This window comes from Manis javanica, chromosome 14 (assembly GCF_040802235.1).
Source record: "Manis javanica isolate MJ-LG chromosome 14, MJ_LKY, whole genome shotgun sequence".
NCBI classification, from domain to species: domain Eukaryota; kingdom Metazoa; phylum Chordata; class Mammalia; order Pholidota; family Manidae; genus Manis; species Manis javanica.
The window spans coordinates 8,031,223-8,044,176 of NC_133169.1; the positions used below are offsets into that span (position 1 = coordinate 8,031,223).

General features: G+C 46.3%; 1 protein-coding gene and 1 pseudogene across 2 annotated transcripts; one reads left to right on the forward strand and one right to left on the reverse strand.

The window, feature by feature from the left end:
• LOC108394515 (olfactory receptor 10J1-like) overlaps positions 1 to 12,954 on the forward strand; it is a 269,001-nt pseudogene that overhangs the window by 226,762 nt on the left and 29,285 nt on the right.
• Positions 4,634 to 10,265, reverse strand: FCER1A (Fc epsilon receptor Ia). 2 transcript variants are annotated; one of them, XM_073221090.1, is made up of 6 exons: positions 10,138 to 10,227; positions 9,700 to 9,723; positions 8,886 to 8,956; positions 8,313 to 8,567; positions 6,574 to 6,831; positions 4,634 to 5,098 (listed from the first exon to the last, which is right to left on the reverse strand). In XM_073221090.1, exons 3-6 carry the CDS (start codon positions 8,929 to 8,931, stop codon positions 4,908 to 4,910), a joined length of 750 nt encoding a protein of 249 aa, XP_073077191.1. In that variant the 5' UTR covers positions 8,932 to 8,956; positions 9,700 to 9,723; positions 10,138 to 10,227; the 3' UTR covers positions 4,634 to 4,907. The 2 variants fall into 2 exon arrangements, with proteins under 2 accessions (XP_073077191.1, XP_017528440.2); XM_017672951.3 differs by lacking the exon at positions 8,886 to 8,956 and having other exon boundaries at positions 10,138 to 10,265.

Consider the following 12,954-nt stretch of genomic DNA (forward strand, 5'->3'; position numbering starts at 1 on the left):
TCAGTAATGCCTTTAAGTATGGGGATCAAGAAGACTAGACTAAATTGAATTGGGTGCTGAAACTAGAGGCTTCCATTTGAACTAGCCATGGTTCTCTGTGTTTTCTTTCAGAGAAGATAGAAAATGGTTTGTCATATGCCTGAGGTGATGGGGGAAAGAATTACCATCTGGGTCACTCATTTCCATGTTCTGTCACACACACATGCACACAGCTACCCACGGGTCCAAGAATATGTTGTTATACAACAACGTTAAGGCACAAAATCCAGCGGGATTCTAAAAAGCTAATGAACAAAGAGTTTGGAAACCAGCCCCGAAAGACTTTTGCTGTTGTTAAGGATGTAGGAGCAATTTGTGCAAATACTTTTTTAGCAAGTAAGTGAGCAGACACATGCATATCCTTTGCTGTTGACATTGAAGGCCTTCATGTAAACTGTTCTCGCTGCTTGCCAATATCCCATCGTGGCCGGAGGAATCTTCAAAAGGCTGGGTACACACTTCCCAAGTATAACTGCCCTAACTGACTATTCCTCGGAATGAGGAAGTACAAATGTGGGGAAGCAACAAGTCATCAGTTACTGAGAACACAGAGGTGGGTTGTCCACGGTCCCAGGGCGCTTGGGTGAGAAAACGATTGTAAAGAACATTCTGCAAAGTTCAACACTTTTCACTCTTCCAGCACAGGAGGGAGAGAGGATGGCGTTTGGAAGGAGCCATGCAAAAATATAGCTCCTTTTCCAGGGCAGTCCTAAACTCTTTGAGATAGTGTTAGAAATATAAACACTTCAACTACAATTTCTGAAAAATTTATTAACGAGCAGAAGTTCTGAAGTTTGACTTAAATAAATAAAAACCATTTCAGTAAGCCTCTAAGCCTGCCGAGGTTAATCTTCAGAAATTTCTTGTTAGATACTCCCAACTTAAGACCTGAATTAAAAACAGCATTTCATGTCTGCGACTCAAAGAAGGTGGAAGCGTGTGCTCCGGTGCAAGGAAGGATCCTCCCTCCTTCATCCTTCTGCTCCACTCTGACCTCTTATACTGATGAACAAGTATAACCAGAATTTCAAACACAACTCCTGCAGTCCCCAGAATGCAGCTGATCCCATCCGGTGACCCTGCGGAGGCCAGACATGGCTTGGGAGAGTGTCAGGAAGTCTGCTGGATGCTGAGAATGGGGCGAGTCAGTGGAAATTAACAAATCCTCCAAATCAAGTTAATATGTCTCACTTTGCAAAAATGCTGGCATATGAAGTCTGAGCAAAGATAAATGATATCTTTGCCTCTGTGTCCAGATTTCTAGAAATGATAGTGCCAGTCCGTTGCTGTGAGGACAAACAACAATCATAAATTTTTTTGCTTAGTAGTTCTGCTTAATCTCAATAAAAAGCTGTTAAGTTGAAGTTCAGATGGCCAGAACTCTTCTATATGAAGTTCTGACAGGTGGCTGCCGTGGCGTACTACCCAAATTGCAGCCCTGTAGGACCCACGCATCCCCCAGCTAGGGGGAGTGTCTCGGGCCAACAGCTCTCAGTTGAGTCCTCCAGGAATTGCCCTTGTTAAAGAGATGCTTCCCCCAAAGTCACATGCCCTTCTCAGGGGTAGACTGCCTCTAAAGACTTGTCTATTTCAGGATTTAAAGATTGGCCCCCTTCCTTCAATTTAAGGTGATTACCAAGGGCTGTCCCAGCTCCAGGCTCTCGGCCATGAGACGGTTTGAGGTTTCTGCTATGACTGCATCACATTTCAACTTCTCTCTCAGTTCTGCTCCCTTCTCGCCCGCACAGGTATTGATGCTGAGGGCGCTCCCTAATAAACCTGCTGCATTCAAATCTCTGCTTCATAATCTGTTTCCTGGGGATCCTAATATGCAACATTTTAGGATCCCATTTCTTGAAGAGCAATTGGCACGTTGGAAAACTCAGATTTTCAGCCTTGACATAATGTAATGAAGGCAGAGGCCAATGACTCCTATATTTTTAACTAAAAAAATAATTCTGTCCTATTAATTGAACAGTATTTACTGCGTCTCAATTTATTTGGCAGCAGTGCAGTATTATCCTCTTGGAAATTGGTTAAAAAATAAAAATTGGAATTTTTCTCAGAATCCTTCTTTGGATTTTAACACAAAGTCATTCCTTTGTCTTAAAATTTTCTCAGAATCCTCCTTTGGATTTTAAGACAAAGTCATTCCTTTGTCTCAAAAAATTTCATTCTGAGCAATTTCAATTCATTGGTACCCTTACCTTACAATGAGATTGCTGACCACTCTCAGTGATATTTTTTAAATTGCAAATAAAGGAAAGGCTAAAAGTGAGTGCATGTCATGCCAGTTTTCAAGAAGGGAAAGAGCGCTGTAGGTGGTAGATATAAGCAAACTTCATAGTGACCCTGGGTACATTCGTCGAGTAAAAGGTCCTGGAAACTGATGGAAGCTCCAGGTGGGGACTTGAGCTTGGTAACTGGCCAGAGCTGGGCAGACAACGCAGGGCAGGAAGACGGTGCTCTCCGAGGTACCCAGGCTGGCAGGTGCCTCTGCCATTCTCAGCATAAAGCTGGCATCTCTGGACGCAGGCAGATGAGCCTGTTGTCCCATTCCCCACTGAATGAGAAGAGGAAGAGCAAAGCCTCTCTCCAAGTACCCCGTCCCACAGCATACTGGCAAGGCGGGTCTTTTGTTTGAGTTTCCACTCTTGAGTTGGCCGCCAGTTGGGAGATACTAACTCGATTTTCAAAAAAACCAATCCCTAACTATTAGAAATTCATAACGATTTGTAGCAGCCAATTTGGAACGGCAGTTATACAAGAGAAAAATCTGCTCTATGGACTGACCTAGACCAATTTGGTAAGAGACTGAAGGTAACGGAGAGCACCCCGAGAGAGAAGCTGGGGCAGATTGTTTCTATTCTCATCACCTGTATAACATGCATACTCCCTCTCTGGCATAGACAGAAAGTGTTTCATGTATATTAGAATAAAAATACATCTTTGTTAATGTCATACTTTGGGGGTGCACAAAATGCTCAAGCCCTAACTCTGTGTTCTACAGACAAGAGATGTATGAACATCAAGAAGAAAGAGGTAGAAAGAAATGGTAGACGTAAGTCTGAGACACACCTGAAATTCAGATACGTGGAAGATGCAGTGAAGGGAGGGACCAGTGTGTGGAGGACGAAGGACACGGTCATGCCCGAGTTTTTGCGGAATGCATCCCAAGCCTTTGTGCCTAGGTAGTCGCCGCGTGGGAACTGGGCTCCCAAGGAATGATCGACAAATGTCTGGGTTTAAAGGGAGCTAAGAGGCCACCTAATCCAAGCCGTCTTTTTACAAAGAAGAAATGGAATCTCAGAGACCCCAAGTGACTTGCCACAATCACACGGCTCGTGAACAGTTGCTCAAACTTCCAGGTTCGGGCTGTGTCCGTTGCCCTCGCCAGCTTGGAGTGAGGATGAAAGGGGAAGTAAAGGTGAACCATGACCCTCACGGATCCAGAAAATGCCCCAGAAGATGGATCTCAAACTGATCAGGCTTGGACTTTCCTTATTACATAATCTCTCAATTCTTCAGTCGGGGTCATTTGGCCTCACACCAAATAAAGGAGTAAATAACTTGCTCTCTGGCCTGATGCGTGTGATTCTCTACACAGAACACAGTGGCAAGACTACAGTTCCAAGGCTATAACCTAAAATAGACCACCTGTCTTTTCCTTAAGGGCAGGGTAAGTGTCCAGGAGCAGCGCCGAGGAGCCACCAGTAGGGACCTTTCCTGGCCTGTTATTGCAGGAAAAAAGCTCCACCCACCGGACCTAGTGACTGGAAGCCAGGTGACAAGGCTGTTCAGGGGGAATCTGGTCATGTCTTACCTGTCCAAAATGACTTTTTTAAAGTGGAGAGTGTTAAGAAAGTTCATACCAGATACTACATTTACTTTTTAAAGTGCTCCAATAATTCCTCTCTGTTTTGTGGCCCAGAAACATCCTTTGGAGAAAATGAGGCTTGTTAGTCTCACAGATATTTGTAAATTTCCTCCCTAGGTTCACTTATTCCTTATGTGATTAATTGTCCTAAAGCAGAGGAGCTATACTGTAGGTGCTGCGACCCCTCCCTGGTGGCTCTGAACTCATGGTCAGCTCCGACGGTTTGTGGCCTCTCTTCCCTAAGTGTTTTTCCCAAGCCCCTAGTATAGCCATCTCCATGGGCAGAGGTGGAGTGGATGGGGAAGAGCAAGGATTAGGTCTTCGCCTGAGCTCTTACTTAGTCCTGGACTGTTTTCAGAGCTGAGAGTTCTGATAATTATTATCCACTGAAATTTCCCCAAGATGCTCAGTTTAGGTGCTGTAAGAGGTTATTCATGATGTGAGTTTGGGAGATCTCAGAGAGGTGAAACCATCACAGGGGATTTTAGACTGAGCTTCATCCCCAGAGTCCTGTGGCTCAAGACTGCCCCCAAGAACTGGAGCTCACAGACAGTTACTTGAAGAGAGAATACAACGATCAACTTCACCAGCGTCCTCATCTCTAGCTCAGATTTATAATGGTTAAGAGAGAGCATTTCTTATCGAGAACTTCATGACCTTTGCCTCTAGAAGCAAACATAATCTAGCAAGCCTCAAAAACTACCTGGAAGCATCATGTTACATGGTTGCACACTTCTTTTATTCAAATTTTACTTCTAACAGATGCTAAAAAGTTAATCTATTCATTTTCAGATTTATTTAACGGATGTTTATTGAGCACTACTATTACGTGCCACTTAACCAGTGTCAGTTGGTTCAGTGAAACAGTTCTGTAAAGCCTGGAGCACAGACCTTTCTATGTACATTGTGAGCTGTTTGACAATTGAGAAGCACTTGCTGGTACCCGAAGGAAATTGTTATTGCACATCTTTCTTGAGTGACACCAACTCTTCTAGGGGTCTGACTCAGGCTGTATTTCCATAAGTTTGCCGCCGCTATTCCTGGTCTTCTTATTCTTCATGAGCAATGCGAATTGCTTCTGGGTTGATATTAACAGCCCCGTGTCCACAGCAAACAGAATCGTCACCAAAAATGGGATAAGTAATTGTGTCCAGTAGTACTTGCTTTGGTCAAACGGAGAAGCTAGATGCAACAAGAAACATAACCACTATTAGGAACTGAAGAATGAGGCTCAGGGCTTCATCCTCCCTAGAAGAAGGGCCTGGCATAGTCTTCTGTCTTCTAGCATGCTATGGCCTCCAGAGGCAGAGAGAAAACACTCATGAATTCAGGTTCTTCAGTCTGTGCTTCCTGAGCCCTAGGGAGTCCTGAGTATCCCCAACCCTAGCCCCTGTCTGACAGCCAATTGTCCTCTAGCCATTGTGCCCAAGGGGGAAGGTCACAGGAAAGATGACCCCTTTCTTGAAGCTGACAAGACCAACATCTACCTATCATTTGGGGGTTGAAAGGAGACAGAGAGCAGGGGGTCACCAGTGTCTTATTTCTCAATCAATCATTTATTGTGTGCATGTTGGGTGAAACGAAGTTCTTGGTCTAGATCATCTTTAGGATACCTTCTAGTTCTATTTTGTAGTTCTGTTTGCAAAATACTTACTTGTGTGATTATTCTAGAATTACGGAACCCCAGAATGTTACAGCTAGACGTCACTTAGAGATCATGCAGACCACTGGCTTTCAACAACACTGGCTGCACATTACCATTTACCTGAAGGAGCTTTTAAAACTCTGATGCCCAGACCTCGCTCCAAACCAATTATCAGAATCTCAAGGGAGGAGACGCAGACATCAGTGCTTTTTGCAGTCCCCCAAGCAATTTTAAAGGTGTCTAGACCTCCTCTTTATTTTACAAATAAGGATACTGGAAGTCCAGCAACAATTGAATAGCACTCAGGTCTCCAGCTGGTTAACAGAAAACTGCCATTAGAGCTGAATTCCGCCTGCTGGTCTCCCTCTCTGTCGGATGTTAGTATGAGCACAGGCTGCCAAGCGAAAAGTCCCATTTCCTCTTTGCAAAGCAAGTATTTCAAAGGCTCCCCCTCTTAGATGAAGTTTGGAAGAGCAGCCTCTGTCACTGGTCCCAGGAGGAGCCCACCTGCCTGTCCTCGCCTCCTCAAGCCCTGGGGCTCGCCTCCTGGTACACGGCCCACAGCCTATTGACTTGCTGGTTTCCCTTCCCAGCCCTCCAACGCCAGTTTGCAAGCTCCCCACAGCCTTTGTTCCTTCCACTTTGAAAAAACTCCCTTTCAATTTGATAAATATGTGTTCTCCCGAGGAGCAAGAGATGACTTTGAGATCAAAACAGTAATTGCAATCTGTTATGCTTGGGTTGCACTTAACAATTTACAAATCCATTCTACACGTATTACCACCTTCATCTTCATAAAAACTCCGTAGTGTGAGCAGGTGTTACTATCACCACTGAGCAAGGAAGGAATCTGACAGAGACTGAGGTACGCTGCGCCCGAGGTCTCCTCACAGGGAGTCTAGTAGACTCTCCCAGGTGCGGCCGGGGCCCCTGTCCTGCAGGCCGCGGCCACCTCGCAGACGTCCTCTCTTTCTTCCCCTGCTACAGACTTCCCTTTCCTCTACCAACTCACCTTTCATAACAGTAATTTTGAGGGGAATAGATGTATAGTTTATTCGCCAAACGAAGCCGGTGCAGTAATAGATGCCGTTGTCGTTCACTGTGGCGTTGGCAATGTAGATGTCATGGTTCTCATACCAGTACTTGAGGGCCTCGCCGTTCCTGTAGTACGTCACCTTTTTGGTGGTCCGATTCTTCCAGCTGTGGCACCTGATGAAGAGGGACTCACCCTCCATCACCACCTCAGCAGAGGCCTGGAGGAGCAGCCAGTCTGGAAAGTATTCATTATGTTATTTAACAGCAGATGAGTAGATCGATAGATGATAGATAGATAGATGATAGATCGATAGATAAAAGAGGTCGTGCACGGAGTATCAGAAACCATGGCTTATCATTAATCTATTTCTCGTCTCATTGGGTCAATAAAAGTGAAATGTAAAATTAAGCTTCTAGCCTGTTTTCCACATTGATAAATCCTCTCTCCTCCTGCAAAGTAAGTCTGGGCCCAGAAAAGCTCTCAGGCATTTCTGCTGAGACCGTCCAAGGAAGGTCTGAAATCAGTATTCCCTTCAGCAGCCTTGTGGCTAGTTCTGGGCACTGAGGAGGAAGGCCGCCTACTCTGGATGGGCAGACCTAGTCTAGGGGAGTGTCTTACCTCAGAGGGGCTCCCCAATTCTAGTGTTAGCCACCATTGGCTCCCAAACTTCCTAGGAACATGTATCAAATTTGAATTAATTATTTGTATAATTACTTAATGTCCTTTTCCTTGTTTGGCTTTATAGTTCAAGGGGTCAGAGGCCATGTCTATCCTTACATTACGTCCTCAGTGCCTAATACAACGCCTAGGAGTTGGGAGGCACTCAACAAATATTTGTCAATAATGAGTCAGTCAAATATGAGTCTGCTTCCATGGCTAACGTCATTTTAAGAACGGGAAAGCATTCACCAAGGAACTTTGAATGGAAATACGGTTGCACATTGTGTTTAGGAGCAATCCTTGAGGACTTTTCTAGAATCTATTCCAAGGAAATGGAGAAGCTATTCTATGCTGCTTTAGTTTGTATTTGGAATTTGCATATGGATGTTGAAACATCTCTTTTCACCCAAGAGAAAAGTATAAAATGTGTTTATACTTAAAATATGTATATTTAAAAATTTGAAGTAAAATGTATCAATGACCTAGCTAGGCAAATGAAATGATTACTTTGTTCATTCCGTATTTGCTAACTAACCCACATGTTCATTCCACATTTGCCAACTAACCCACACGTGCCTCAGCACGCTGCACTAATTGCTGGCAGTGGGGGAGTGATAAAGATGTAAGAAGTGGACACGAGACTTGTTCCTAAGTAAAGGGACATGAGGAATATTCACAAATAATCTATTAAAATGAAGAGTGCAACCTAACATTCAGGTTATAGCACATGGAACCTGCAGAGCAAATCTTTAAATCAAACCTTTTGATCCTATTTCAGCTGTTTGCAGTGTTCACGTATCCAGTGTTCCATTTGACCAGATAGTATACATTTGAACTTATGTAGAAGTGGTAGAGGTGAAACCGAGTAGAGGGAAAACTGGGAAACGGCCAGAAGGTTGAATGAAGCCCAAAGAGCAGGCGGGAGGTGTGGCGGAGGGAGAGACCCGGAGTCCCCCCTCGTGCCCTCAGCTTTGGCATGACTAGCTTTCTCCCCATCTGTGGATGGGACATTCCTCACATGGAAGAATGTATATTTCCACCACCCTGAAACTTACCACTGAAGATTTGTAAGGACACAGGGTCGCTCCACATAAACTCTCTGTTCTGACATCTGTATTCCCCACTGTTGCTGACTTGGGCATTCACGATGTCCAGAACTGAAGTCTTCTTTGACAATAAAGTGCTGTTGTGGGTCCACTGGGTGGGGCTGTCTTCAATGGAATTGTTCACAGTACATTTAAGGCTCACATTCTCTTCTCTAAATATTCTATTCCATGGGGGACTCAAGGATACCACAGATTTCCTAGGGTCTTTGAGAAGATCAAACAGTGGAAAGATACAGAAGGGAAATAAAATTGAAAAATGTTCAGGCTCTAAAGTACAGACATACCCAATAGTCAGACAATCAATAGTCAGTCTACTCTAGTACTTCTGAAAATAAGAAACTGTCCTGATTCTGAGGATTAAAAGAAGGAGGAAATAGAGTTGTGGCCCCAGGGAGCTCCCCACCTAGGGAGAAAGATAGACACAAATGCAGGATATCAGAAAACAAAAAAGTAAGCATACAAATTTACTATGTAATATCATCGGACAACTCACACTAATTCTCTTGATTTCAATTTCAGTACCTGTAAATGAGGATCGCAGTCCCCAGACAGAGATGATGTCCGTCATGTGCAACCACAGCTCAGCATGCTGGCTGGTACATAGTAAGTGTTCATTAAATATTTATTGAGTGGATGAATGAGTGAATTATCAATGAATATAAAGGTGTTGGACTAGATGAAATATAAGGTCTCTGCCCGCTCTAAATTTTTATGACTTCTTAATTGTGAGTGGCTATGGAGTGAAAAGTGTCACTTCTACAAGGTAGTGAGAATCACCAAGAGGATCAGCCCCAAAGGCTTTCGGGAACAGAGAGATGTGGTTCAGATTTGAACCACATCTGGGAAAGCCTGGGAAGTGGCTAAGGTGGTAATGAGGAAGGGGTGAAGCAGTCGAAAGAGAAGTGGGCTTGGGTCCAAGGAATTTGTGTTAGAATCTAGTCCTTTCTACGCTGTGAAACCACCAGCAGATTGCTTAATCTGAGTGTCGGCATCCTCAGTTATAAAATGGCAATAATAATAACAACGATGATGATGTGAAAACCACAGAGGTTTTGTGACAGTGCCTGGAAGAGAGGCTGGGATCCTTGGATGTTCCGCAGACAGGCTGTTGCATCAGAAGAACTGGGGTGACTTGAGAGAATGAAGGGGTGTGTGCAGTGCTTTTGAATGGGGAAACAAAGGACGACAGGGCAAAGCGGCAATGGAGGTAGGTTGGACGGGGAGGAGCAGATGCATAACCGTCAGCAGACAGAGGGGACGGGCCGAAGGGACCCGTGAGGGCAGAACAATGTGCAGACGCACCAGCAGGCTGAGAGGACAAGGACAGAGAGCTCACCTGCTGACAGGATGTTTTCTGGAGCTGAAAAAGTCCAGAGAGAACAAGTTAGTGTCCTTTCCCCACCTTCTGGAGCTCTTGAGCCCTGGGACCTGGGAGGTGGATGAGGTCTTCACCTGTGGAGTTTTAAGAGCCAACCTTCTCCTCGGGAATCTGACCCAGAGCAGGGGAGAGCTGCTCTCTGTCCTCGTCTCCTCGCCCTCGGGGAGATACCAGAGTGGCTGTGAGGACCAAGCTGTCAATCTGCTTCCCCTCAGCTGTTGCTCAGCCCGGGTTCCCCTGCTCTCCTGCTTGTCTCCACCGCAGAATCCCCGGGAAACGCTCCCTGGTTTGCACACGGCCTACACAAGTCACCATGCAAACTGTCGATGTTCCCACCCCAGCTGCTCCCCAGATCCATCTTGTCCCTCCAGGAGGGGTTGCTGAGCCTCTACTTACCGAAGAACAGCAGAGCTGTCCACAGCAGCATAGGGCCTTCCATCAGAGTAGGCATCTCTGCCATGGCCTCCAGGTGCCAGCTGGGCTGGAGGGATCCGGGGCCTTTAAATAGACTTGCAGCCAAAAAGGAGAAGGAAGTGTTCTCTGTACCGTATCTGGTTAACTCATCAGCTGCTCCTGGGTTTGCCGCCTTCTCTGGAGATAATATTCAGTGTGGAGCCTAACTGGGCGGCTTTATGTTCACCCCCCTGTACTGTTCTCTCTGTCCCAAGCCAGCATCTGCTCAAGTCCTGCTCGCTAGAGTTCCCAACCCCCATGGCATGGCACCTCACCTCCTGCTGATACCTTAGTCTACAAGCTCAGATTTTCATCTGATTCCCTGGTGATCCTCTTTCTGACCAGCCAAGCTGGACATGTTTCCGGAGACTTTCCCCTCCCACTGGGGCCTGATTTCACGACATAGGAAGGCAGAGTTAAACAAGAATTTACAGGGATGTGGGTCACATAACTGACTCTCTTTTCTTTCCCAGATTCTGCCCACTTTTTTCCTCCAGCATGATCTCCCTTTTCTCCTTAAACCCATATGAGTTCTCTTTCCTCCAGGACCCCTCTGACTGTTTATTCTGTTTGAGATGGTCTCCTTGCAGGATTTGGTATTGATGATGATACTGGAGCTGACCCCGCCAATATCTACAGTGTGTTAGGGTCCAGGACTCCGGGGTTTCCCCAGAGAACAAGCCACATGGACACGGAGATGTAAATCCAAGCAAAGTCTTTATTCAGCCAGCAAGCTGGGGCCGACAGCACCTCCCCTGACAGGCAGGCCGAGTCCGAGCTGCCGACCCCCAGGCAACTTTAAGTATTACTTATATAGGATTTTCACAACCGTTACACCAAAGCCCGCGCATTTCTACAACCAACAATTTTAAAGCACATTCTATATTGTAACCAATGGGAAACATTGTAACCTTTTTAGGGAACACGCCAGGTGCCTAACCGCTTCCATTGTTATCTCTTGCATTCAGGCATGTCTACGTGACTCATCACAGGTTACGCCCCCAGGCTGTTGCCCACTTCTAGTTATCTAGCTTAAAGCAGGCGCATTTCTAAGCTTAGCCTCGGGTAGTTTATACAAAACTGGGTGGCCCTTGCTCTAGGTAGTTAGGTTAAATGTTATTAGTCCTTTTTCCTGACTCTCTCGATGCTCTCTGCCCTCCTTTACATTTCCCCACTTTTCTTGATCAAACTAAGGAATCTTCCACAGCGGTATCGAGGGCCTGATATTTTTGGAGAAGGACCAGGAGTTGGACTGTGTCAAGCTTTTCCTGTACAAACCTAAGCAGCCTGTTTATTATGCACAGACCGATTGTGAGCAACAACAGCAGGATGACCAGTGGCCCCGCAACGGCCGAGAGGAGGGTAGCAAACCATGGCTTGTGGTTGAACCAAGACGCAAACCAGCCTTCGCTGCTTTTATATTCCTTACGCTGCCTGTCAAGATCTTTTTTTAGTTTGGCTAAGGAATCTCTGACTGTACCTGTCTTATCCACATAGAAACAGCACTCTTCTTTTAGGGCTGCGCATAGCCCACCTTCCTTTAAGAACAAGAGGTCCAGCCCCTTCGGTTTTGTAGGACCACCTCTGACAGGGAGGTGAGGGATTGCTCCAGGTCTGATATTGACTGTTGGAGTTGTTCTAGGTCCCTGTCGACTGCCAGCCTCAGGGCTGTGAGCCCTTTCTCCCGAGTTACAAGGGCTGCGATCCCAGTGCCTGCCCCTGCTATCCCTAGGGAGAAGAGGGTCCCAGTGGTCAGGGCGGTAACAACCTCCCTCTTGCTCCGTTGGGGGCTCGGCCTTTCTTCCCAATAAGAAAGGAGAGATTCATGAGAATGATACATTAGGCGAGGTAGAATGGCCACCAGCACACAAAACTCACTGTTCGCATTGAACACAGAGGTGGATAGGGCCGGAGTGAGGCCTGTCTTTGAGCAGAGCCACCAGCCCGAGGAGGGTATAATCCACTTGTCCTGCTCCCACGTGGGGTTATTATAGGAGGAGCATAACTGGCTCTGGGTCGTCAGGACTGTGCCTACACACGTACCAGCGACTGAGACCTGAGCGATCGTAAGTCCCCACAATCTCCCATCCCAGTAAGTGGGATGAGAGTTGGTGATAGTGTAGGAGCCATTTATCCCGATTGCCTCGTAGAAGGGGGGTGAACCTGGGTAACATAGCCAACAGGGATCAGTGAGGGAGGAAGAGATGTGTCTAAGGGTCTCTGCCACTGCCTGCACCATTTCCCACATAGGGTTATCTGACCCAGAGGTTGATGGACCCAGTCCTCTTGTGGGCTCTGGGGCAAGCATTCTAGTCGGCATTTTCTCAACCTTTTTGCTCTGGCCCTTGTCCTGGATTCAAGGTTTCTGGGGAGTTCTAACCTGGTTGGGCCCTACGGCGGCATTGGGAGCTGGCGTGGGAGCTGACATGGTTAACTTAATGGTGAGGGTCGAGCCTTCTTCCTCATGTCCCCAAGATTTACAGTACTTTATCCCCCATGTTAGCCCGTTTATCCAACGTGATACCTCAGTCTTTTTGCCCATCTCAGTGAATTGAATTCGTACCCAATCCTGGTCCCAGTCACAAGCCTTGTCCCAATGCACGTGATGTGGGATGCCCAAGAAAATTTGACAGCATCCCCCTTTGTAACTGGCCATTTCTGACCCCCATCGTTCGAGGTTACACAGTCCAATCTGGCACACCAGAAGGGCCCCCACCCACATGACTCTCCTTTACCTGCTTCTGGGCAGGCATAAAAATC